This window comes from Grus americana, chromosome 20 (assembly GCF_028858705.1).
Source record: "Grus americana isolate bGruAme1 chromosome 20, bGruAme1.mat, whole genome shotgun sequence".
NCBI classification, from domain to species: Eukaryota; Metazoa; Chordata; class Aves; order Gruiformes; family Gruidae; genus Grus; species Grus americana.
The window spans coordinates 6,750,983-6,776,964 of NC_072871.1; the positions used below are offsets into that span (position 1 = coordinate 6,750,983).

A 25,982-nucleotide genomic window follows, 5' to 3' on the forward strand; every position below is an offset into this window, starting at 1 on the left:
CTGCATGGTTTTGAGGTGGAAAAGAGCTGAGTGCCACTGCTTTTAGCACTGCTACGGTTTCCTGGCTGTGCCGCAAACCCGCCGTAGGTTGAATCCGTGGGGTTTTTGAAGGGATCGAACTTGGTGTCTACATGCACGTTGCGGAGAATGAACGAAGGCTCACAAGAGCCCTGAGGATCCTGGGGCGAGAGGCACAGACCTGGGGGCAGCCAGGAGTTGGAAGATGCTTCTGCAACTGAAGGTGTTGGTGTCCCGTCAAGGTCACCGCCGTCCCCCAGGCCCTGAGCTCAGCCTTGCTCCAGGCTGCGTGTTCCCCCTGTGAGCCCCCCTCTCTCCCCATCTTCCTGCTGCCCCTCAGCCCTCCAGGCAGGACCCCGACCTCCAGCGGGGGGGGGGGGCTTGGCAGGCCCCCAGCCGAGCATCGCCTCCCTGCTTTCCACCTCCCCGGTATTCCCCGCTGATCCCTGCGGAGCGGCTCCGGCCGGGGCTGTGCGTGGGGAGGCATCCCGGTGGCGGAGGCCGGTCTGGGATCCCCCTTCCACCCGGGGTCCCCGCGGTGTGGGGTGGCGGGGCCGTGCCGGAGCTTCCCCCCACCCCCAATCCCGCAGCGCGGGGCGGGACGCGCCGCCCCTCCGCCCCTCCGCAGCGCCCCGCGCCCCCACAGCGCGGCCGCTCCGCGCCTGGCGGCGGAGGGCGGGGAGGGTGCGTGTAACCAGGGACACGCACACACACACACACGCACACGCACGCACACGCAGGGCGGCCCTGCAGCGCCGCGCCGCTCGCCTTTGCGGCCAAGCCCCGGCAACAAAGACACCCCCCCCCCCCCCGGCTTTGCTGCGCGGCGCTGCCCGTCCCCTCCGCGGGATGTAGCCTGGCCGGGAGCTGCCACCGAGGCACCGCGGCCCCCCCCGTCCCTCCATGCCCCCGCAGTGAGGCCGGGAGCCGGCGCTGTGCGCTCTGCCGGGGCTGACGGCGCTGCCGGCCACCATGGGGAAATCCAACAGCAAGTTGAAGCCTGAAGTTGTGGAGGAGCTGACCAGGAAAACGTACTGTGAGTAAGCGGGCCTGCCTGCGGGGGGAGGGCAGGGCTGGGGACCGGGGCGGGGGGGGGGGGGGCTGCGCCGCGGGGATGCTGCCGGGGCGGCCCCGGGTGCCGGGGGAGGCGGATGGGGCCGTTTTGGGGTTGCCGGGGTCCGCGGCCACCCCTGAGACGCGGTGCCGGCCCCGGCCTCCTCCCCCGGCTCGTCCCTACGCTTGCAGCGGGGAGCCGTGATTTCCCCGGGCATCGGCGCGGCCGGGGCCGTTCCCCAGGGGAGGGCGCAAGCTCCGCCGGGCTTTGTTGCGAGAATTCAGAGATTAGCCTGGGAGGATAAAAAAACCCCACTAGGCAGCAGAGACGAGGAGAGGGGTAGGGAGCCGGAGCAACACTCCGTTTTCTTATAAAAGCATTTCTCCGCGGCCTATTTCTAAGCCTCCAGTAACTGTGGGACAAGGGCCGCATCCTGCCCGCCCGCTGTGCCCACCCGGAGTGATGCACCTTCCTTTCCCTGACCCCCCCTCCTCCTGCCCCTGCTCGGAGCACCCTTTCTCCCGGGGCTGCCTGGCCCCGGGGTTGCGCTGGGTACCCAGGGACTGGCGGCGGGGGTTGTCGTCCCCTCGATGCTCCCCCGGAGCCAGGCGGCTTCTACCTAAACAGAGAGCCAAAGCGTCTGGGTGGCTTTCAAAGTTTGGGTGCGTTAGTTGGAGGGGTTTTCTTTGTTGTTATGCTCTGAAGTGAAGAGCCTAACACCAGAGAGTTCGGTGTTTTTCTATGAGTATCTCGGTATCAGTTTAATAACCTGATTTTCTAAGTGAGTGGCTTTCCTGTCTGAACCTCTGCTGTAATCTTATTAATGTGGCTAGAGCCTGAGCCATCCAGTTTTAGCAAAATCAGGGGGTTTTTTCTGAAGGATGCACAAAGGAAACAAAGGCTTCGGTGGTTCAAGTTTGCCTCTCCGCTCGCAGGTTGGAGATATTCCCCCTCTGCTTCGCCAGAGAACTGCTAACGTGTAGCAGACCTGTGAGCTCTCCCCGCTGTCATTGCTGCAGTCCCACGGCAGCGCTTACCCAAAAAGGCAATAGATTAGGATGCAGCAAGTTCTCCCATATGGAGAAGAGGCAATACTGGTGCATTGCACAACCCTACACGCGGGGTTGCTCTCTCGCCGTGGCACAGCCGGGAGCAGGCAGGAGGAGGGCAGGTTGCAGGGGGTATGTCTGCATAGCCAAACCGTGAGCGATGGTAGGAGAGGTTGGGGTACCCCGGCTGGGCTTCCTCGAAGTGGCTCGGGGAGAAGAAATAGCGAGAACGTGGCACTGCTGGCTGGGCACAGACCCCAGCTGGGGCTGAGTCCTGGGTTTTGGTGTCCTCACTGCAGCTGTGACCCACGGTGGGTGCGGCTGCGCTGGGCCAGGTATGGCTATTGCCGTGCTGCAATCGCCCGCTCGGTTTGCAGCCGCCGTGACGATCCGATCTCCGACGGAGAGGGATCTGGGAAGAGCCAGCCCTGGCGCAGCCTCATCTGCTGGTGCTTTTCTGCCTGCTGGGTTTTCTGCACCCCGGGGTGGCTCCTCTCTGCGCGGGGAAGGTACCGGCGCCAGCGGGGCTGATGGCAAGGCACACGAGCAGCAGTGTCCCGTGCCTTACTGGCAGCCAACGCCAAACAAATGCAGTGCTGGTGAAACCATCGTCCGTGGGCACGGGGATGTCTCTTCTGCTGGATGAGGCCAGCAGAGGGTCGTTGCCTTTTAAATCACTTTATTCCCAACTTTCTGCTCCTCTCTCTTGGGTGCCCTTCCCTTTCCACCACACCACCTCCAAAAAAGACTCCCGTCCTATCATTGCTCCCTCGGTGAGCTCCCGGCCTGTCTGGGGTTTTGCCTGCCTGCTCCGGGCCTCTCACCGCCTCTTTTTCAAGGTGCTCCAGACCTGTGTGCCCGCACGGGTGAGGCAGCAGCGCCCGGGCAGCCGTGCCATGGGGCAGCACGTGGCCCTTCGTGTGGCCGGAGCCCGGTGCAGCATCCCAACGTGCCGCGGCAGCGCGCGGCCAGCGGTGCGATGTCTGTCAGGGAGAGCCGTCGCTAATACCAGGCTCTGTTTGTTGATCTCTGCTCGTTCCACCTCTCATCTCTGGGATTAATTATTTTTGCTGAGTGTTTCTGCCCCTTTTCTGCAGCTGTCAAGGCGAGCGTGCGTTCCCTTGTCTGGCGAAGCACTTCACAGGGCCCTCCCAGGCACGTCTGAGAGCCTCTGATTTATCTTCAGACCCTGGGAGATTGGAAAGATATTAATTTCCTTCTGCATTTCGGGGAATCCAGGCAGAGGGGATGCAGGTAGGAGTGGAGGGCTGCACTGAGTACAGCGGGAGGGACGGATCCAGACCCCTGTGCCGTGGCTAGTGGACCGGCTTGAGCAGGGGATACTCGTAGCCACAAATCCATGGCATACTCAACAATTTCTGGGGGTCTGCTTGAGGGAGGTTTTACTCCACGGCACTGTGGTATTTTGGCATCTTTCTGGCGGACCGGCAATGACCATCCTTCGAAGAGCATCCCCGGTGCGTGGTTGCCCTTCCTGCGTCCTGGCTGCCACATCACCGAGCGGGCACTGGCCCTGCCTCGTGTGTGGTGCTGTTTCTGTTCCTGTTACAACACATCTGGGCAGATGTCTCTGGGATCCCGTAACTGGCACCTAATGAAGGGACCTGCTTTTGTCCAGGGGACGTTCCTGTGGCAGCGTGAGCCGTGGCTGCAGTACGTGAAGGGTTTCTCCTGTGATGGGATTTCCTTCCATCGCATCGTTTTCTGTTTGTGCAATTTCCAAACAAAATGAAGCAAATAACAAAAAGCCCCTTCTTGGTTCTGCAGGATTGGTAGGACAGGGAGACTTCCTCTCTCCCAGCCCCACGCGGCTTCTCTGCAGATTTATCACATCTGTGGGACTGCAGAGGACCCACAACCCGTGCCATTTCCCCTGGTGCCTTCTTGCATCCCCCAGCCACTGTGCCCTGTCCCCTCTGGTCTCTCCATCTCCTATTTGTGGCATTTCTCTGGCCGTGCCGTGGTAGCAGCGATCTTTGGGCAAGCAGGCAGTGGGAGCAGCCGGGAGAGGAGCGTGGGACCGCTTACGTGCCAGGGCAGTCACGGGCACGGCAGGCGTGCTGGGGATGCTGCAGGGTTGCCATCAGGGGCTTCCATGATAGGCGAGAATTATTTCAGAGCAGGTTGTCCTGGGTCCTGCTGGTAACCGGACACGGAAGGGCAGGAGCCTGGAAGCCTCGTCTCTTGGCTCCCCTCCCCACTCCGCTCCTGCCTTACGGTACCAGGGGCCAGATTTTAATGGCACTTGGACACCTAAAGGCTCAGAAGGACACCCGAGGGCTTCTTCGAAGTGCTGGCTGCCCAAGTCCTGCTGATTTGGCCCCATCACCATGTGCCTTTCAGCATCTTTGGGGCACCTGAGTGCCCAGGAGTATCTGGCGGTGCCAATCTCGCCCGTCTGCCAGGCGCTGGTGGGGAGAGCCCGGCTGCGGGGCGAGGGTTTAACCTTCCCCAGAGGCCGGGCTGGTGCCGTACAGGAGCGTGCGGGAGAAGCCAACGCTGAGTGATAATAATAATGAATAATAAATTATGTAATTCTTTGTACTTCCATAGAGCCTTTCATCCAAAAGCTCTTAAAGTGCTTTATAATCATTAATTTATTAATCTTCCCGATGCCTCGTTGAGGTAGCTCAGAAACGTGGTTTTGGCCTCTGTGTGTTTTGTCCCAGGAGGCGATAATGCCCGAGGCTCGAAGGAACCACCATCCTTCCTGGATCGCGTCCGCCAGCCCTTCTTCGGTGGGGGTTTAAGCCTGGGCTTAACTTGGGCCAGGTGCTTGCGGCTCAGGGCCGCGGTGGGATTTGGGATTGTGCTTTAAGAGCCTTGCGGGGCCACGGTCAAAGGGTTCTGCTAAGCCGGAGATTTATGAAGGTCCTGCGGTATCGCTGCTCCCTGCAGCCTGCGTTGTGTAAAGTGCACGTGCGCAGTTGTGGGTGAAGAACATGTGTCATGGGTGGAAATAGGTTGACGTGGACTCCTGGTAGAGAAACTGGGAGAGCAATGCAGTGCTGGGCATCCCTGTTTGCAGCAGCACTCCCAGGCCAGCCCAGCCACAGCATTGGCAACCCTCGAAATCATGAAACTGGCTTAAACATTTGAGGTTGTTTCCAAAGAGCTGGGTATTTTTAGTCATTTTGGGGTGGATTGGATTTCAGGGTTCACTTTTCCAAGCCATTTGCCAGGTCCAGAATTACTTACACTGTATTTTTTTTTTTTCAATGCCAGCTTCAACAGCCGTGCAAACCGGTGCGCTCGGAGCCATGTAGGTGCAGCGGCATTGCTGCCAGGACCGGGCGCAGGGTCGGGATGACGGTCCCGCTGCTCTGGAGGCCGCGGCAAGGCTCCAGGGAAGGCGTGGGAGCCGTGGCAAGGGTGCCAAAACAACGCCCGCGGCGCTGGGAGGCCCGGGCTGCGGAGTGGGTGCAGGGAGAGAAAGATGCTCTTTTCCCAAGAACCGCGTCCCACCCACTGTGATCTATTTTGTGGATTTTAAACTCACTCTGGCATCATCATTTTCTGCTCTTTTACAATAAGCTGCAAAATTGGCTCTGTTGCTCGACAGTAATGCATTGAATTAATGGGCATTAGTTTAAGAGCAAACTACAAACATATTGATTTGTAGTTACGGGGGTATGTGGTGGCGGGTTGAATTCTGCGGGAAAAGAAAGAAAATTCTGCAAGTGCAGCAGTTTTCAGCCAGGAAAAGGGGTTGGTTCCTCCTTGAGGGCACCGGTTTGGGGCTTTGCTCGGTCGTGCTGCCCCAGTGCCGGGGAAATGTGCCGGCCGGGGCAGTGGGCTGGGGCGGAGGGACAGGCGGAGCAGAGGAGGGACCTCGGTGGCTCCCCGCTGCGGGTTTATTTTTTGTCTCCGAAATGTTTGGCCCTGGGCGCTGGGTTTCTCTGCCAGGTTAGTTTGTGTTGAAATCCCCCGTTGCTGATCCGGCAAAAAGCGGGGCAAGCTGGCCAGGTGGTTACGCACCCGTTATCCCTCGACGGCAAATGATGGGTGAAATACCTACAGCACGGAGTCCCGAAATGCGGCTCCCTGCCTGTGTCTGGCAGCTGCCTGCGCTCGCCGCTGCAGCACCAGCCCCGCGCCCCTTGGCTCTGCTCGGCCCTACAAGCACCCGCTTTGGGGCTGCCGGCACTGCCGTGGGCAGAGAGCCGGTGGGCAGCATCCCACCCGGGCTGGGAGCGCCGTGGGACCCCCTCCTGGGAGAGGGGCACCGGGGTGCCGAGGCGGGTGCCCGCCCGGTGGGTAAAGCTGGGCTGCTGCCGGCTGGTTGACGCGGCGAGCGTGCCTGCCTGCTCCGAGCGCTCTCAGCGTGTAATAGGATTTGCAGGAGCCCAAAAGGGAAGTTTTGGGGGAGGAGGAGGAGAGCACCTGCCCAAGCACCCTGGAGATGCGCTGGGGAGAGGGGAGCAGAGCGGGTCTGCCGGCCCCTGCCAGCCAAGGTGTCCCCAGGGATGCGCCGGAGGGATGCCCAGGGGCTGGCTTTTGTCTGGGGCCTGTTTTTACTGCGGCCACACGTAACCCAGAGCCGCAGGTTCACTGCGAGCTCGATGGCGACCTGACGTGCCGCCTCGGGAGAGCTGTGGTGGTCTGGAGGCACCTCCAGCCTCTTCCCCGGGGAGACCCCAACCTGCTCCCAGCAAATCTCACGTCTGGGTATCCCGTGTGCACGTGGACCTGGTGCTCTGTGGGTAAATGCACATAAAGCAAGTTTTGAGGTATCAGAAGCAAGTTTTGGGGTGTCCCTGTGGTCCCTGGAAGGTGCTTGCAATGCCAGGAATGGGAAGACATGACCAAGGGCCCCTCGGGCTCCCTCTGCGGCGGAGTGGAGCAGCCGTCCCTGCCGGGCACGCTCGCGCCGCTGCCTGCTGCTGCTCCGGCATCACAAGAATCACATTTCATCTATCCCCTGACATGTTAATGGATCTGCTTAACCACTCTCCTGACCTTTGCCGCTGCCGCTATAATTAAGGTTGTGAAACAAGAAGCTCTGAAGGCATCAAAGGAAGCGGCTGCTTCAGGGAGGAGCCCACGGACGCGCTCGCTCTGTTATCGGGGTGACATTTGTGGGGTCGCTTTGTTCCTCCCTCTCCTCCTCACCCTCCCAGGTCTTCTAGGGAGCTGGATGGGAAAGGGAGCGAGGGTCCGTGTCCTGCACCCCTGCCTGCCCGAGGGCAGGGGTGGCTGGGGGTGCTCAGCCCAGGGCACGGTGACCACTGCTGTGGTTCCTTGGTGGCCGCTGCTGCAGGTTCCCCAGCCTGGCGGTGCTGGCACGGGGCTCGCTCCCCACACCTCCTGCACGTTGTTCTCCCTTCAAGACGCGTTTTTGGTTTCTACATGGAAGGAGCTGAGCCCCATCGCCTGACCGATGGCTGGACCCGGTGGAGATGCCCCGGCTGTCCGTGCTAACCCCCACGGAGGAGCGGGTGTTCGGTGCCCTCCGCTTCGGCAGCCCTTGGCGCGGTCCCATCCTTGTGGGTGAGATGGGAGGGGGCAGAGGTGGCCCCGCTGCCAACCCAGCCAGGCTTTGCCCTGCAGCGTCCTCCTCACCTTCCCTTGCCTCCAGGGAGCGACGGCTGAGTCAGAGACTTCCCTGCCCTGCGCGCTGGGTCCCCAGGGGAGTTTTCTCCTCTGCTCAGGGCAAGGACCCCTCCACGGGTTGGGGACAGCACCTTGGAGCGCCAGGCCTTGCCGAAATCCCCATAGCCGGGGGGAGGATTGAGCAGGGGGGCAGGACACAGCTGCCCCCCGCATGGCCAGGGCAGGGGGGCTGCTCCATCCCTGCTCCCGGCAGCGCTGGGGATGCTCTGCCCCGCCGTGGGACGTCGCCGCATCGGCTCGTGGGGAAGCCGGGATTAAATCCAGCCCGGGATAGACCTGCCGCAGCCACCAGCTCCTGCTGTTGGGTGTGTTTCAGTCTAATTCATTAATTTCCAAACGAAGGCGCTGTCCTTTGCCCTTCCTCTGCTGCCTTTGCTGCAAAGAGCAGCTGCTGCTTTTCCCCGAACCCAATTTCCAAAGCCTAATGTCGGGCCCTTAAATATTTAATAAAGTCTAAAAAGGATTTTAACTGCATATTGGCTTTCCTGTTGGTACCAGCCCCGGGGGAGATGAGAACAGAGCCGCTCATGGACCTGTTTATCCAGTCGGGGAGCAAGACAGACCGCTAATGGCAACCGCTGGCGAGAAGAGTGCCAAACGCACATGCAATTCTCTCCACATATTGCTTCGTATCTCAGCAGTAACAAATGACACCAATAACAGCGTCGGGCTTGTGCTCTGAACGTCTCGGAGGCTGGCGGACCTGCCGTGATGTTGGTGATGTCTGTGTCTGATGGGGGGAGAAGCCAAACTGGGCAAGTGCGTGGGGCGATGGGCAAGCTGGGATGGGGACGTCCTGCTCCGACAGGTAGGCAGCTCCGGCTGTGCTGGTGCCTGCGCGGCGAGGCTGCTCCGACATTCCTTTGCGATGGGATGCTGCGGGGGTGGGTACCTGCGCAGGGATGACTCTGGCATGGGGACAACCCCAGTGCATGGGCAATGCAACCGGGAGCGGAGACTGGGCACCAGCGGGGTACGTGGGGCTGAGATGGGGGTACCTGAGATTTGGGCAAGCTGCTGCAGGTTATCTCCAGGAGCAAAAGGAAGTGTCATCGGGCAGGCTCTTGCCGCGGTTATTTCCAAGGGGGAGGACCGTGGTGCTGCAGCCGGGGTTTGCCAGGGTCGCGTTTAGTGCTGCTTCCCAAAGCTAGCCCTGCGCCGGTCTGGGAGCAGGGGCAAACCCCAGCCCCGGGGCGGTCTGGTAGCCCTGGAGCTGGGGCTGAGCCCTGACGGAGGGCAGGAGGACAGTGTGCTCCGTAACGTTTAACCAGGACGTTGGTTATGTACTTAAACCTGAATTTTAATGAGGCTGAGTCGTCAGGGCCAAACAACCCAAATTTCCAAAGTGCTGATGTGCAGCGTGTCTTAAAAGTTACCGTCATCGAATGGGCACCCAGGTGAGCTCCGAGGCTCCCCAAGACGGGGTGACGGACGGTCCTGGGGGAGGACTGAGCCCACGGCAGCCTGGGGGGTGTTTACACCCCTTCCCCCCGCCGCCAACAGTGCAGCTTCCGCAGGCGCTGGGCTCCGTGCCGAGGGTTTGGTGCTGGAGCCGGGGGAGTGCGTAGCTGGGGGAGTCTCGTGCCCACGCTCCAGCCGTCCCTGGGGACCAGCGGGTTCTGCCCCCCACCCCCTGCCCTGCACAAAGCCACCCAACAGCCCAGGCTGCCGGAGATCGTCCCGGACAGCCCCGGCACGCAGCAGGTCCTGCCTGCAGAGCACCCTTCCTGTCCCCGCGGGGAGATGCCCATTCTGCACCAAGCAGATGCTGCCCAGCGCCCGCTGGATGAAGCCCCCACAGCTTGAGCTGCCACCATGCTCTTGGCTACGTGTTTTGTAGTGACGAGGCCTGAAACTGGTAGTGACTGCTCAGGGTGGGATGCGGTTACCCCGGTTAACCCGCTCTGCAGGGCCGGGGGCTGGCGCTGGGCTTGGGTCCATCTGTGCCAACTGATGGGACCTCCCGGGGTCCGTGTTTGCAGGAGCAAGGTGTGAGGGTCTGCACCGAGGATCTGTTCAGACCGCTCTGCTGAGCCCTGCGGTCGCTCTGCAGGGACCAAGGGCTCGTTCTGGGGTGGGGGGTTGTTCAAGCTGTGATGCTGACCCCCAAATCTGGGTCCCAGGGGCGAAGAGTGAAATCCGAGCGAGCGCACGCACACGGTGCCGAGCCCCGTCGCCCGCTCGGCGGGGAGGGAGGGGGGAGCTCGTAATTGGTGAATATTAACGTTGTGATGATGTTGAAAGTGGAGTTTGTAACAGATTTATGTTCCGACAATTCTTAAATATGTGTTTCGCAGAGGCGAGGGGTGGAGTGTGTTGGGCATAAATTGCAGGGTGTGCGGGGTTCACCCCGGAGCGCCGTGGTATTTTACGCATGAGGGACCGATTAGCTCGTGCATGAGCACCCCAGTCATTTCCGCATCAGCACCCAATAAGTTCACGCATGAGCACCCAATTAATACACACCGAGTGCGCAATTAATTTACATATGAGCACCTGGTTGATTTATGCATGGCTGCCCAGTTAATTTGCTCTGGATTGCAGAGATTCTAGTCTGTGCATGAGCACCCTGTTAGTTGATGCATGGGTGCCTAATTAATTGGTGCATATGTCCCCAATCAGTTCATGCATGACTGTCCAATCAGTTTATGCATGAGCACCTGATCTGTTCACACCTGAGTGTGCGATTAGCACATGCACAAGTGTGTTATCTACTAATTACACTAATTTACACATGAGTGCCCAATTAGTTCATGCAGGAGTGCCCAGTGAATTTACGCTTGAGTGCTGAATTAGTCCATGCATGAGTGCCCGATAAATCCATGAGTGCCCCAAAAAATTTATGCATGAGCAGCCAGCTGGTTCGTGCATGAGCACCCCTTTCATTCACCCCTGAGCACCCAGGTAGCTCATGCATGAGCACCTGATGAAATCATGCATGAGCACCCAATTAGTTCACCTAGAAGCACCCAAATAATTTATGCGCAAGTGCCCAGTTAGTCCACACGTGATCACCCGATTTATTTTTGCATGAGTGCCCATCCAGCTCAGGCATGGGTGCCCAGTTAGTGCATGCATGAGTGCCCCATTAATTCATGCCCGTGCACCCACTTTGCTCACGTGGGTGCACCCACTCTGCACACGCATGAGTGCCCAATTCTCCCTCGTCTGGGCGCTGCGCTGAGCATCCGCAGCAGGTTGAGGCAGCCCCAAACGCGGAGGGGAGCCCCAGCAAAGGGTGATGTGCCGCGTCCCCTGGACCGGGATGCGCGGGGACCTGCGGAGACCCCAGGAAGGAGCCGCAGCGAGTCCCTGGGGGAAACATGCCGCAGGACTGCCACCGCCACATCTTGGTGGGTGATGCCGGAGCGGTTGCCCGTGGGTTGGCAGTGGAGCCAACGGCCTGGCAGAGCAGGAATGCCCTGCAGTGGCGGGGAACCGCTCTGTGCTTGGAAATAATTAACCCTGGTTTCCCTGATAAGGTGGCGGTGCCCGTGGCCCCGTGGGATCAAGGCGCTGTCGTAGCGGCTGGAGCAAGGGGAGACGTGCGGGGGCTCGGTGGAAGACTCCCCACTGGCTGCTGTGTGGGGATGGTGCTTGCTGAGCTTTCGGGAGCCCAAGCCCGCACGAGGACAGACCTGTGCCACGGCCGTGGCATCCTCCCGCTCAGGATCCGGCCCTGCGGCTGTGGCTAAACCCCTGCCCTTCCGCAGACAGGGGAGGGGCGGCTACGGGATGGGACGGCAGCACAAAAAAAGCCCTGTAGGGCTGGAACATCACGTCACCTCGTGCATCCCACCACGGCCAGGGCTCCCCAAACCGTTCCGAATCCGGCCACGTCTCCCGCACTCCTCTGCTGCCCTGTCCCCGCTGCGGTCCAACGAGCAGCGAGCTCCCCCGCGGGCAGGGCCATGGATGGGGAATCGCAGTCCCGGGTCCCTCCTCTCCTCGCTGCCTGGCAAACACAAATTAACAGGCTTGAGCACTGATTAACCAGAGCTGTTTCTTGCTGCAGCGGCAGCTGGGTGGTGGGAAGAGAGGGGGCACACGAAGGGCGGGTGGTGACGGAGCTGTCAGTCCTCGCCTGTGCTGTTGGGGATTGATGGAACGGTGGGGGCAGAGGATTGGGGGTTTTTGGGTACCGGTAGCTGGGAGGAGGGGGCTGGGGGCCGCTTGCCGTGCAGCCCCATCAGGCGATCTCTGCCCCTCTGTGCTGCACGAGACGTGTGGCCGCGACCCTCCTCCCAGCTGAGATGGGAGCGGGGATGGACCCAGTAGCGCTGCGGAGGGCAGCGAGGGCCCGTGGCCGTGGCTTGGCCAACGTGGGGCAGCTCCCGTGTCGCTCTGGGGCGACTGGCCGTGCTGCCTGCGCCTGCTGCCTGCTCCTGCCCACGGTGCAAGCCCTGGGCTCGGCGTTTCCCCGCGCTTTGCTGAGAGCAGCAGAAACAAAGATGCTGTCGGCACGAGCTGCCGTGTGGCGTTGTGCATACGGGAGGGTGTCTGCGGCACGTAGCCGGGGCTCCCAGCTCGGTGATGCCTCTTACAGCGTTGCGGTTCATAACAAATGCTAATACCCTGCCTTTATTTAGTGCCTTTCATCCCCAAGGATCCCAGGGCGGGCTGCATCCTCTAGCAAGCTGCTACGTGCCCTATTTATAGCCATCCCCACAGCGGCTGCGGGAACGGCGGTCCCTGGGGACCATGGCGCAGGGGTGCTGCAATGGGGCTGCTGCGGGTCATCCCCTTGTCCTTGAGCGCTTGGGGTCAAACCTGGCTGGGGTTTATATCGCTGCAAATTGATTTGCATCAGCTCAGCATCGCGCCGTAATCGATGCCGGGGGAGGGAAATGCAGCAGCCGCCGGCGCCGCACAGGTACTTTCTGTGAGCTCGGCTGGGCTCTGCATGCTGCGGAGCTGCAGAGGATGGGTCGGGGAGAGCCCTGCCCCTGCGTCTGTCCCCTGTCCCCAGCCCCCGGACGGGTGGCTCAGCCCGGCTAGGAGAGTGGCGTGTCCCCAAGGCTTCCCTGGCCGTGGGTCCCTGCTGTGGGGACAGGCATTAGCATCGCTGCTCAGTGCTGCTTGGAGCGTCCACACCCAGCTGGGTCGGAGCGGCTGGGAAGCGGCAGCCGCAAAGTTGTCGTCTGTCTCGGATCCGTAACTGCAGCTATGGGAGGCAGGTACCGGCGCAGCCCCAGCTTGCGCGCCTGCAGCGATGCTGGGCTTAAGGCCGTGGTGTTCTCCTGCGCTGGGAACACTCTGCCCTGGGGAGAGGGAAGATTTGGTGGCAGCAGAGGGATGCATCCAGAGGTGGGTGGTTTTCCAAGGGAGATGGGGCCGGGTTCCCAACCCGGGGCAGACCCCGCAGCCTCCCCTCGGCAGGAGGAAGGGCATCGCTGCCAGCGCACTGGAGGAGGGATGGGGCTTTGCATGGCCCCGTTCCAGGGATGCACGTTAACAAATCCCACCTCGGGAGCCCTGTGCCGGTTTTCAGGCTGGCTCCTGAACAGTCCCCTCCGCCGGAAAAGCCTCTCCTGGGAGCATCACGCGTCCCTCCTGCAGGCACGTGGGGAGCCGGCTCCATCCCTCCCCTCCCGCCCCAGCCTGAGTGTGTCATTACCAGCGTTTCTCCTGTACTAAAAAAAGCACAAATTTCTTAATTGTTTCCTGCTGGAGTTGAAAGGCAGCTCCCGGGCCTGAAATAGCACGTTGGGGGAAACACAGCCAAACGGGAGAGGAGAAGGTGATTCGCCCAGAGGGGCTGAGCCGAGCCCTGACCGCAGCCCTGGGCTGCTGCCATGTCCCCTTTCGCCTGCCCCGAGGGCTGCCCAAAGTGCTGCAGCTCACCTTCCTCCTCTTCCTCCTCCTCCTCCTCCTCCCACCCACCTTCATGGGCACTTGCAGGCGATCGGGGCTGCAGAGCTGGTACCAGGGGCATCCTTTGAGCATCCTGGGGGGGCGGTCCTGGCTGGTGTCTCGATGCTCGTGGGGAATGTGCGCAGAGAGGCCTGTTTCTGTTAGAGACGTCACTCAGCATCTCTCTTTTGGAAGGATGCTTCTGTGCGAGGCTTTTTTTTTGGGATGAGGAATCCTTTGGGACCGGCACGACTGTTGTTTTTGCCCGCCCCAGATCCGCCGCTGGAGACAGCGGCTCCCTCCTGCCAGGAGACCTCTGTCCTTTCTCCCGTCTGCTCTCCTCCTGCCAGACAGCCCTGCCAAAACAACCCTCCAAATCCCTCCTGCGGCGCGGCTGAAGCCCTCGGCATCCTTCAGCCCAGGAGCCGAGCATCCCTGTACCTGCCTCCCCGCTCCATCCCCGGGTGCTGCCGTCTATAGACATCCCGTGGCAGTACGGTGGGCACTGCCGCCCTCCCGGCACGGCTGGTCCCACCTTGGCCGCCGCAGCCGTTTGCCAGCTCCCTGGGAAGGCACGGGGGCTCTGCCCCATGCCAAGCCCTTCCGGGGGGGTTTGCAGGCTGTGTCCCTCTGGCGGTCCCCGAGCTGGGATGGAGGGACCCCCTGTATGCATGGGAACAGCCTCGGATGCAGCGATTCCCGCCCAGGGGGATGCGGGAGCCAGCACTCGGCCGGCTGCGAGCTGGGGGCCAGCGTGTGCCCTCCCGGCTGCCCCACTGCGGCCGCCTGCCAGCCCTCGCCTTCTGCGGTCTGCGCCTTCTGCCAGGCACGTTATAAATCCTTCTGATGGAAAATTGCTTTCTTTTATTTGCCATCCAAGGTAATTGGCATCTGTTGATGTGTCTTGGGTCTCTATTTTTATCAGCCGTTTGCACATTGACACATCTCCACTCTGCCTCATTATCCCAGCGCGTTTCAGACCTATTGCTTTTTTTATTATTATTATTTAGCAGCGCGGTGCAAAGGAAAAGACTAATGAGGCCGCCCCCCCCCCCCCATGCCCGCCAGCTGGCACCGGGTTCCCCACTGCCATGCCGGCCGGGCCCCCCTCCTGCAGCGGGACGCACAGGGATAGGCACCGGCCCCCCGCCCCGTTGGGCTCCCCGGCATCTCACATCCCGTCGGAGCTTTTCCTCTGCTGAGGACATTTGCGATCTCAGCAGCTGTCCCCAGGCTGGGGACACTGGGAGTTGTCAACATTCGCCATTTTCTAGCTTGTCATGTTTTTGGGGTTTCTCCGGAGCCTGCTAAAGCTTCCCAGGGCCCTGGGGTGGGCTGGATGATGTTTCTCCGTGTGGTTCAGAGGCAGCTGGTGCCTGGGGGGATGCCGGCTGCGGGGCTGCGCCCGTGCCCACGTTCATCCGTGCCCACGTTCATCGTGTCAGTGTCGGGGCTGGGCGGGTGCCTTCCCTGAGCCACCTCCAGGCAGATGTTTGGCAGATGTTTCCAGGGATGTTTTGGCTCTAGAGAGGTGGGAGAGCAAGGACGAATCCTCCCCAGGCATGAACCCGCCCGGCCTCTGCGTGGTCCATAACATCTTGCAGCAACAGTGCTGCGCTCCCCTGGCAAAACGTCTTGGTGGGTTCCCCGGTTTTGGGGCTGGAGGGACCCCGGTGCCTGTGTCAGCCCCCCCGGGCTGGGGGAGGACTCCCGGGCTGTGCCTTGAAGGCAGCTGCTTGCGTGCGGGTAACACAGGCAACGTGCGGAGCGAGCAAGCCCTGGGGCATCCCCTCCAGGGAAGTCACTTATGTGAAGTGCAGAACACCACCCGTCACCGGGAGAGCGCTAAATTCCTTTCGCTAAATTCCTTTCTCTTTTCTTTTTCTCTTTTCTCCTGTTTTCTCTTGCAGTTACGGAGAAGGAGGTGCAGCAGTGGTGAGTGTCCGGTGCGGCGGCGTGGCGGTGAGGTGCCGAGACGTGGGGCTGGTGGGCGAGGGGGCAGGAGCCGGCGGCCGTGCAAAGCAAGGGGTGCAGGAGGGTGCGCCTGTTTTGGGGCGCAGGTGTTACCTCGTAGAGGGGACACCAGAAAATAGAGGCGTTTTTCCTGCACATGTCTTGCACGGTGCACGGCGAGGCTTGGCTCTGGCTGCTCTCGGCCGCCCGTGTGGGACGGTCCGTGCTGCCTCTCGCCTCTTCCCTCCCCGTATGGGTGGCTGAGGGGAGCGGGGACGTGGGGACTGTCCCGCTGCTGGCTGTGGCCCTGGCTGCGGGAGGCCGGTGCTGTCCCAGCGTGTCCCCGTTTGCAGCAGGGCCCGCAGAGGCTGGCAGCAGCACGCTCTCGCCCCATCCCCTCCGCCCCGCTGAACGCGACGCCCTAGAAAAGCCACCGCTTCCCTTTCATCTTCCTATCCCACCAGTCAAGGTTTGCTTTCTTTATCTCTTTCTCTCATCCTCCTTCCCCCCCCCCCGATGAGTCATAGCTGCAGCAGCGTGAAAAAGATGTCACCGGCACTTCGGTTTCCCACCTCGCCACCCCCTTCCCCTCCTCCTCCAGCCCTCGGCCCGCTGCAGCGGGCGCCTGACAGATCTGGGCGACGCGTTGCATAATGCTCACGCACCCTGGTCCCCGCGTGGTCCCTGCACCCACGTGGTCCCTGCGCCCATGGAGCCATCAGGCCCCTTCCCCTGCACCCTCCGGGGTGGCACTTTGCAGCACCCAGGTCCAGCCCGGAGCCGGGACTGAGGGCTTTGGGGGTGTAACCAGTAACCCCGCTGTGCCCCCCAGCTCCTCTGAGCAGCTTTCACTTGGAGTCGTGCAGAAAACGCCGTTGCAGAGCCTTGGCTTCCCCGGGTGCGGAGGAGATGTCCTGGCCCGTGGTGCCGGGGCTGCGTTTCGGGTGCTTCAGGCCGCTGTGCTGTTGGTTTTTACCAGGGCACGGCTGCAGCACGTGCGTGCCGAGCGGTGGGTGGCAAATTGCCCGTAGGGTTGCTACCGATCGTGATTCCCTCCCCCGCGGTGGTGCAGTGGCTCGGGGTGGGGGGGAGCTTTCCCGGAGCTTTCCCGGCCGCCTCCGTGCCAAAGAGCCAGTTGGATGCGCCTGACGTAGCGGGGCCGTGCCGCCGCGGTGGAGGGGAAGGGGAGCCCTGGCTCCGGGGAGAGCTGAGCAAGGGGCACAAACGCTGTCCTGCGGGCCCCGTGACTTCGGGGCCGAGCGAGGCATCGCCTGCCCCAGCACCTCCGCCTGCAGCGTGGCCGTGCTGGCGGGACGTGACTCTGCGCAGAGGGGTTTTTATTTTAAAGGAGGTGTGAAAGACTGTCCTGGGTGCTCCTGGCTGGGCAGGGCATCCCCGTGCCCTGCCGTGTCCCGGACAGCGTTCAGCATGAGCCCGGTTGTGGCTCGGTCGCCACTTCTGGGCTGGCGGTGGGGTTGGAGCAGGGCGGTGGGCGCTGCTCGGTGTCGCTGCTGCTGCTCGCTACTTCTCCGGGCTCTCCCCGCTGCCGCCCTCGCTGCACGTGGGCGATGGGAGTGACACAGGGACCACCCAGGGACCTTCCCGGCTCCAGCCCACCGCGGTGCTGGGGGAGAGCCCCATCCGGGCTCCCCAGGGCTTGGGGGGCTGCGTTCAGCGGGGAGACCCACCCGGTGCCCATCCTCTGCCCTTCCTCCGCAGGTACAAGGGCTTTATCAAGGACTGCCCCAGCGGGCAGCTCGATGCCGCCGGCTTTCAGAAGATCTATAAGCAGTTCTTCCCCTTCGGTGACCCAACCAAATTTGCCACCTTTGTTTTCAATGTCTTCGACGAGAACAAAGTAAGTCTGTGAGCCAGGGGCATGGTCCGGGGGGAGGCCGGGGCTGGGCCCGTGGTGATGGTGGGACGGGTTCAGTAACGCGGCTGCGCGGCACTGGAGGAGCAAAATATTCCGGTGCTTCCTGGGGCGTGAAATCAAAGCAGCGCAGCTGTAGCGAGCGAGCCCCCGCGCTTATTTTAGTCGATGAGAGTCACGTGGGAAAAGGCGATGAAGTGGCAAGCGAGAGAGGAGAAATGCGATGTTTCGGTGCCACTGACAAAAGCCCACCTGCGCGATGCCCCCCGCGCTCTGGAGTCGCTCCCGCCGGGATGCTCGCCGGCAGGCTGGGCACGGTGGCCAGATCGTGCTGCTGGAGATAATTGTGCATCACTCCTCCCTGCCCATCGCCTCTTCGGATGTGCCCTCTGAGAGCACCCGACGCCACGCACGCACGGGCAGGGAGGACACTGCGGGGCGGGGGTGGCAGCGGCACCCTCACACCCCCCTTCCCTCCCCCAGGACGGGAGGATCGAGTTTTCGGAGTTCATCCAGGCGCTGTCGGTCACCTCCCGGGGGACGCTGGACGAGAAGCTGAGGTGTAAGTGCTCCCCGCATGGTGGGCTCAGCCCTGCAGCCCCCGGCACGGCGAGGGGGCTGGGGGGTGGCACGGGGGCGGCGATGGGGTGTGTGTCCGGTGGGGGGGCCGTGGTCCCAAGCATCTCGGCGTTGTTCTGGTTTGCAGGGGCGTTTAAGCTGTACGACTTGGACAACGATGGGTACATCACGAGGAACGAGATGCTGGACATTGTGGACGCGATTTATCAGATGGTGGTAAGTGGGGGGGGGGGGGCGTGGGGTGAGCAGCCCCTGGGGTCCCCACTGGGCTGGAGCCTGGCTCTGCGGGCAGGGGGGCTGCGGGGAGGCTGCTGAAATGACCCTGATTCTCTCCCTGGGCTTTTTCGGGGTGTGTGGGGGGGTTGTGGCTATAGTGGCCGGGGCAGGGCTCGGGTCTGGCTGCTGAGGATGGCTCTGGCACGGGTGCCGGCACGCTGCGCCCTGTCCTGACTCGGGGAGGGGCAGGGGCAAAACGTGTGTCCTTGCCCGGGGACACCGTCCAGGCAGGGCACAAACGGTGCGTGACCGGGTCCCATCCTGCCACCGCAGGGAAACACGGTGGAGCTTCCCGAGGAGGAGAACACACCAGAGAAGAGGGTGGATCGGATTTTCGCCATGATGGACAAGGTGAGGATGCTCAACTGGTTTTTTTCCCCAGGGCCGAGGGATTTAGGAGGCGGTTGTGGGCCCCCTTGCCACGTCTCAGCTCTTGCAGGTGCCTCCTTCCCCCGCGAACACAAGGTCTCAGCTGCCGCTGGGCTCGCTGCAGACCCCCACATCCATCTGGGATCCCCGTATCCATTTCAGGGTCCCCGGGGTGGCATCGCACCCTCCGTGGCGCTCCTCCCCAGCTGCAGGCACGGGCGGCTTGATGGGGAAACTGAGGCTGCGGTGGCGGGGGGAACCCGAGTGGCTGTGCGGGATGGCATGGGTGCTGCTGGGGCCCTGGGGTGCCTGGTCCCAGGGTGCTGGGTGTCTCCCTTGCTGGGACGAAGTGGTGCTGCAACGGGAGTGTTTTGCAGAACGCAGACGGGAAGCTGACGCTGCAGGAGTTTCAGGAGGGCTCCAAGGCTGACCCCTCCATCGTGCAGGCGCTCTCCCTCTACGACGGGCTCGTATAGTCCCGGCGCCGAGCGGCGGTGAGTGCAGCACGGGGGGGGTTCTGGGGGTGCCCCATCTCCCACCCACCTGATGCCATTCCCACCTTCCCCGGGGGTGGGTGGCTGATTCTTCTCTGCTGACGCATCAAAGCATGGGCATCCCCCCGAAATCTGGCCGGGGGGCACGTTACCCCCATACCGATGGGGTTCTCCCAGTGACCCCCAGTCCCACAGAGCACCCCAGGACCGCAGCCCATGAGGACGCAGTTACGAGCCACCCCGTTGGCAGGCGTTTGCCTGCGGCGCAGCTCACGCTCTCACCTGCAGATGAGGCAGGGAGGCAGCTGGTGTGCTGGGGGCAGAGGGACGCTCCGGAGAGATATTATATTAAATGTTTTATTTATATTACATCTTATTATATTACGCCCTGGAGCTGGCATGGCGGTGTCAGGGGCACTGAGGTTCGCAGCATCCCAGGGGTGTTGGGCTGAGCACCCCGTGGTCCTCACCGTGCCCCACAGGATTGTGCAGAGATGTCTCTTGGGATGATTTTGGTCGTCACAGTCCAGGCAATGTCTGACCATGGGTGGTAGGGTTTTGGGTTTTTTTAACATGCTGGAGTTGTGAGCTTTTAAAAATCTTTATTGTGTTTCCAGCTTTGCCCTTCCAGCTGCGCTGGTGTCGCGTGAGATGGCCGCAGAGCTTTTTGCCCATCCTTCTCACCGGATTTTCCTTCTCCCCACCCTCTCCTGCAGATGCCTGGGGGAAGACGCTCTCCGTGCCATCCGACCACCACCGCGCGAAGCTTGCCTGTCCCTCTCGGCCTTCCTTTCTGTTCTGCGAGCAAAGGATGCCCTCGAAGCGCGAGCTCACTCCCCCTCTCTGCACTCTGAACCAGCCGCTGCCATTTGCCAACTTCTGCTTTTTCCAAAAAAAAAAAAACCCCGCAAAAGACCCTGGTCTGAGCGGCAGCGAACGCCCGAGACTTCAGGGCCGGGGCAACGGGTTGAGCATCACCGAAGGCAGAGCTCCCCCCCCCTGGCCTCCTTGCCCCCTTTGCTCCCCCTTTCCTACGTTTTCGGATGGGACTGCGGATGCGCCAGTGCCGGCGTGATCCTCTCCCAGGAACCGGCCGGCTGGAGATGGAGCCCAAAGGTACTGGGGGGCCGCGCACCCCGGGGTGCTGCCTGCGCGGGGCGGCCAGGGAGCCGAGGCAGCAACGGCGATTGGGAACGGAGTCCTGGCGTCACCCGCAATGCCGCTGGCAGCCTGGCCCGGCTCACTAGGGATATATATTATTATATTATTTTTAATTTTTTTTTTGGTGAGACAGTATTGTGCTTTTTTTTTTTTCCCCCCCTTCTTTTTTTCCTTCGGTGGAAAAAAGTGAGGCTTTTTTTTATATGCCTGTCTCGACGATCGATATCTTTATTTATTTGTTGTAAATGTTGCTGCCGTGTTTAGTCTCTTGTGTGTGTGTCCGACCACCTAGGTTATGATATGTAAGGTTTACATCCTCGTACACTATTGCGGGGCACTGGGAGCCTGCAATAACAATGAAGCCAAAAATCTGCCTTCCCCCCTCTCCTCCCACCCCCCGTATCCCAAGCTCCATGGGCTGGCTGCTGTTTTAAGGGGATGCTGTAGCTTCGTTTCCTCTTCCCATTTACCCGTTTCCTGCATTTTTCTGTTCACCCTTCCCTTTGCAGCTCAGCTAGGGCTCGCTCAGCCCAGGCTCCGAGCAGTCCGAGCCCGCTCCATCCCTCAGCCGGGCAGGGCGAGGAAACCGCCAGGCACCAGAACGTCCTCATTTCCATTCTTTTTTTTTTTTTTTAATTTTCTCACTGCATGAAAAAGTATTAATGGAGCCAAGAGTTGGGTTTTGCTTTCAAGCGGATTCCTTTACTATTTTGTTTTTTCCAAATGGTGGGAAGGTCTGTTTGCACCCCCGGGAGGGGTGGCTGTGAATTAGCCCGTGTGCCAGCGGGGCTGGGGAAGCAGAGGGGATGCCCGTGGGGACAGCGCTCTCTGTCCCCCCCCATCCTGGCTGGGATGATGCGGCAGCTCCTGCCTCGGGGGCGCCGGGCTGGGGGACGTGCAGCTCGGGATGCCTCCTTATCCCCTTGCTCCTCGTTTAGGATGTGGGAGGTTTTGCTGTACACCAAGGGCACGGCCCCGAAGCGGAGCCGCTTGTGCCCGCTCCTCCTCGTGCTCCTGCCTCCGGGGGGGCAGAGGGCTGGGGAAACGCACCTGGAGACACCTGAGCATGGGGCTTGGAAACGGCTCCCCGGCCACGAGCGGTGTCTGTGTGGCCTCTCCATCACCCACCACCACGCCGGGATGTGCCCAAGCAGGGCTCGGCCCCACCGGGACACACACCATGGGACACTGGTTGGCATCTCCGCTGGAGGACGAGCGTTACGTGGATGCTGCTGCAGCTCCGTTTCCGTCCGCCTTGATCCCTGCCCTGGGGAAGGAGAGATTTGCATCTCCTCGGGAGCAGAGCGCAAGGTGCCCGTGGGACCCCTGATGCCAGCCGGGTTGCAAAGCCCTCCTGCTCCGGCGTGGTTTGTTCCTGGCCCAGTAACACCGACGCTGCTCTCCCACCGCCCCGGGGGGCTCACCCCTCCACCCCCGCTGCGGCTGACGTGGCATCACCTTTCCGCCCTTCTCCGCCGGGATGCCTGCGGCTCCTGTGGCCAAGCCCAGCCAGTTCCCACAGCCCTCGGCCATGGGGACTGTCCCCAGGGCAGCGGGAGGTGACGTCTGGATGTGGAGGATGTTCTCACAGGTGTCCCACGATGTAGGAGACAAGGTGGTGCCCAGCGGGGTCTGCAGCCTCCCCGCAGGGCAGGGACAGGCTCTCTGGCCAAGCGGTGCTGGTGTGTTGCCGTGCAGCCTGGCTCACCCGGTTTCGGGGCCGTGTGCTGGTGGCACTTTCTGATACCTACAAAAAACCACCCTTCCCCATCCCCAAGGAGACCGACCTCACGTCCGCGTGCAATATTTCTGCCTCTTCTGCAGTTCCTGCCCCTGAGGGTGCCCACGTTTTGTTGTGGGGGACTCCTGGAGGGTGTAGCCTCCCTCCCTCCTGTGGAAACTCCTTTTCCTTGATGCTTTGTGGCCAAAACGCAATTTTCTTGGGTAGATCTTTGCAGTGCCTCCAACTTCTCTAACGCTTGTCTACCAGACTGGTCCCTTCCCAGTGCCAATCAATGTTCCCAATGAATGTGATGCTGCTGTAATCGCCTCTGCTGATAAATGATGGACCCCACGACGTTTGACATAATTCCCAGGCAAAGGCAAACCTCATTTGCTCTGACACTTTCCCCTGAAAGGCTTTGAATTCTTGGAGGACTTGCTGTGCTTCAAGCTCCATCACTGCTCTTCGACGTCTCACCGGGGAGGCAGCTGTGCAAAGGCAGAGGGGTGTGTAGCCCCCATCACGGGACCGGCATCAGCTTGGGAGAGCTTCAGACCCCAGAAATACCAAAATTCATTGTCCACCAGGCCAGTGCTGCCATTGCTGCCAGCAACCTCCTGCTGCCGCTGCTGCTGGCGGGCTCAGGGATGGAGCCCAATGTCTCATCCTCCCTTGCCCCTTGTTAAATATTTGCACGTTAGAAAAAAATTTAAAAAGAACAAAAAGGAAAAAAGGTTTTTGCTTGTATTGAGAAGCTCTGTGCTGACTGACGAGGACCCTGCTGGTGTGGTGGCAATGGTGGGTTTTCCCGGGCAGAGCCCCCTCCTGCAGGGTCGGGGCTGGCTCTCGTCCTGGGTCCCAGCGTGGGGTCTGTCCTGCCCCGCTCTTGGCATGCTGAGTGTCCCCGAGCAAATCATTTTGGCCCCAGTATTCCCCCCCATCTGTGGATTTGGGACCCTGGCTTGGATGCTTCTAGGGCCCTGAAGGCCCCCAACTCCTGAACGTCACCAGGATCTGCAGCTTCTCAGTACCGCTGAAAATAAGGCTTGAAGCATCTCACGCTTGGAAATGTTGGCCTTAACCTCCTCGTGCCTCAGTTTCCCCATCAGTGAAATGGCCTGGGTGAGCCATCCCCCCTCCAGAGAGCGAATCGATGCCTGTGCCCAGGGTGCTGGATACGGCTCGCGGCTGCGACCACACGGATTTGGCAGGACCCACCGAACATCGGGCACGTGCGGAGTGCTGGGAGCAGGGCATGAACCGCTGGGTCAGAGTTTACATCACCGAGTAATTAATTTTGGCCTTCTTTTTACACCTGGTTGTTACTAAAATCGAACAGCTGACAAGACCTGATTTCTTTCAGTTTATACCCGGTTCCTGATGCCTGTCTGAAATAAAGCCAGCTGCAGCCCTGGCCATGGCAAGGGGACCCGAAGCGCAGCCAGGCAGAGGCGAGGGTCCGGCCCCGGCGACTGCGGCGTGTCGTGTCCCCCCCCCTCATTTGTCCTTGTCGGTGTTGCCCCATTAAAATGCCGTGTCTGTATTTTCCTTTCTTTTCATTTTTCTGTTCGTGCGCTGGCTGTTGCTGCTTTGTAACCGTCTCCCCTTGAGCTCTGGGGCTGGGCTGGGCTGAGCTGTTTCCCCCCCTGAGAGGAAGGACGTGGGAGAAGGTTCTGGGGGCAGATTCCCCCCCACCCTCTCATCGTGGCACAAATGAGGACCCGAGAGAGAAGCGAAGCGGGTTTTTCCTCTGGAGCAGCCCTTTCATTGCTGTGATTTGTAATGAGATGTGGCAGACCCCGGGAGCGTTCCCCACCGTGTTCGTGGAGGGGGGTGTTTGCTTGTGGGGGACCCCAGACCCCGTTTGTGCCGGGTACCAGCTGCATCTCGCCCGACCTGCAGAAGCGGGTGCCTGTCGGTGCCTCCCATGCCGTCAGGACCCCGCATCCCGGTTGGATGGGGGAGGCTGAGGCTGTGGGACCCCCATCCCAGAGCCACTGCTCCCCCTGAGCGCGCAGGGGTGCAAGTGAGCGTCTGCCACGGGCTGCCGTGGGGCTGCGCTAACCCGGGGGGTGGAAGGGTCTCGGGGTCTGGGCCCGAGCCCCCCTTGGAGCAGGGCTGGTTTCGATGCAGGGCCAGGCGTGGCATGGGGGCAGCCGAAATCACTGGCAGAGCTGCCCTCTCCTGTATATTTAGGGCCAGGGGGGTTGGATGGCGTGGGTGGGTGACCTGCAGCCAGCTCGCTGTTTCATCATCCCCAGCCCCAGGGTAAAGGTGGAGATCTGGGGTGTTTTGAGAGGGGTTCTTCACAGGGGCACCGGAGGGGTCTGGCTGGGGCGGTGGCCGGTGGGGCAGGAGCGAGGGCTGGGGGCAAAGGAGGGAACCGATGCCCCGGTCTCAGTGCACAGCTTGGGGGTCTCCTTGCAGAGCAATTTTGGGGTCTCGGTCACATCTGCCAACCCCAACCCTGTTCCAGCGGCGCTGCAGGAAAGCCATCCTTCCCTTCTCTCTCTGCTCCTGCGGCCGCCAGCCCTGGGTCTGGGTGCTGCGTCCTGTGGGACCCCTACCTGGGGGGCAGCCGAGCCCCGGGCTGAGAAACAGCAGCTCCAGCAAAGAGCCTTGTTTGTAAAGATGAAGCCTGTTTGTGCGTCCGTGCCGGTGTCTCGGCTTGCATGCCCTGCTGCCTTGTCTTGAGATGAATTCAAGAGCAAACGAAGCAAACAAAACAGTTTAAAAACAAAAGAAAACAAAACAGAACCCAGGAACTTTGTGACAGTGGAAATAAAAGCTTAATGACAGTAAAGAAGCACCCGTGGTCTGTGATGTGCTGTGGGGTGAGCGGGGGGCAGGCAGGCTCGGGGAGGAGCACGGATCAAGCTCACTGCCTCCTGCAGCCCCCAGAGCTGCCCCTGCACGCGGGGGGCCGGGAGCTGGGCTGGGGGGTGCGACTGTTCGGTGCCGTGTGCCCCGAGCGCGGGGCTGCAGTGGCACCAGCAGCGAGAGGTGCCCGGGCTACACCAGTGGGGCTGCAAACGGGGATGCAGTGAGCTGTGTTGGCAGGCAGACGGTGGGGCACCGTGCCTACACACTGTGATGAGCTGTCAGGTCTCAGCTCCAGGCCGGGGGCACATCAGGGACCATTCACCCCCGTAACAGGATTCCTTCCACCTCCCTTTACTCAGACACTGCTTTTCTTCTGCCAGGTTCTATACCCTCAGCGCCCGCATCTTGTCTTCTATTTCTCTTTTGCAGCAAAGACAACTGCAGCCGTGCCGTGTCTGCCTGCACCGTCCCTGTCTCCCCTTGTCGATGCAGCAGGCTGGGAGCCATCGGGTTGCTTTTGGCACACAATGGCTGTGGAGGAAGCTTGATATTAATATCTCGTAATTGTGCCTCACAGCCTGTAACGGAGGTGCCCCTCGGCAGCCCCGCCACGGCCGGCTGGGTGAGCAGGGGGGCTCGCAGCCTGGATTAGGCTTTTCACGTGCTGCGGGATCGTGTTTGCCGTTCTGCCCTGCCAAGTCTTCCGGAAACGAGTGCTGCAAGGCCTCCCCTGCCAGCCCATCTTCGTTTGTTTGCTCTCCTAATAAGGCTGACTAATTATTTTTGGGAGGCCAGAGGAGATGCCCTAACAGTCTAAACAAGGAGGCTGTGTTTGCACAGGGGGTTTTGTTCAGAGGTGCCTTGTGCCAGAACACAGTGGGAGCACCCACGGATTTGTCGCCCGTGCTGGAGAGCGGGCAAGGACGGGCACATGCTCCAAACCACGGTGGTTACTCAGAGGCTGTGCCTTGCTTTGCTGTGCTTTAAACCCCAGCAAGGAAGGGGTTAAAGCCCAGCTAGTGCAGGTGCTCCTGGGACTGGGAGCACTGGTGGGTGTGGGAAGGGTTAGCTGGGATTAATTTGGTGATGGGGAGAAGCTGTTGAGGTTTTTTGGTGCCAGTAG

General features: G+C 61.2%; 1 protein-coding gene across 2 annotated transcripts; it reads left to right on the forward strand.

Annotated features, from left to right (window-relative positions):
- The first annotated feature begins 633 nt into the window (after nucleotides 1–633).
- NCS1 (neuronal calcium sensor 1) lies at nucleotides 634–24,842 on the forward strand. Of its 2 annotated transcripts, XR_008580047.1 has the most exons (9): nucleotides 634–1,054; nucleotides 15,519–15,543; nucleotides 17,281–17,419; nucleotides 17,918–17,996; nucleotides 18,141–18,229; nucleotides 18,563–18,640; nucleotides 19,036–19,152; nucleotides 19,869–20,268; nucleotides 21,252–24,842. XR_008580047.1 is itself a non-coding variant. In XM_054849098.1 (8 exons), the coding sequence occupies exons 1-7, from the start codon at nucleotides 991–993 to the stop codon at nucleotides 19,132–19,134; spliced, it is 573 nt and encodes a 190-aa protein (XP_054705073.1). In that variant the 5' UTR covers nucleotides 634–990; the 3' UTR covers nucleotides 19,135–19,152; nucleotides 19,869–24,842. The 2 variants fall into 2 exon arrangements, 1 of the variants encoding a protein (XP_054705073.1); XM_054849098.1 differs by having other exon boundaries at nucleotides 19,869–24,842.
- Nucleotides 24,843–25,982: the final 1,140 nt, after the last annotated feature.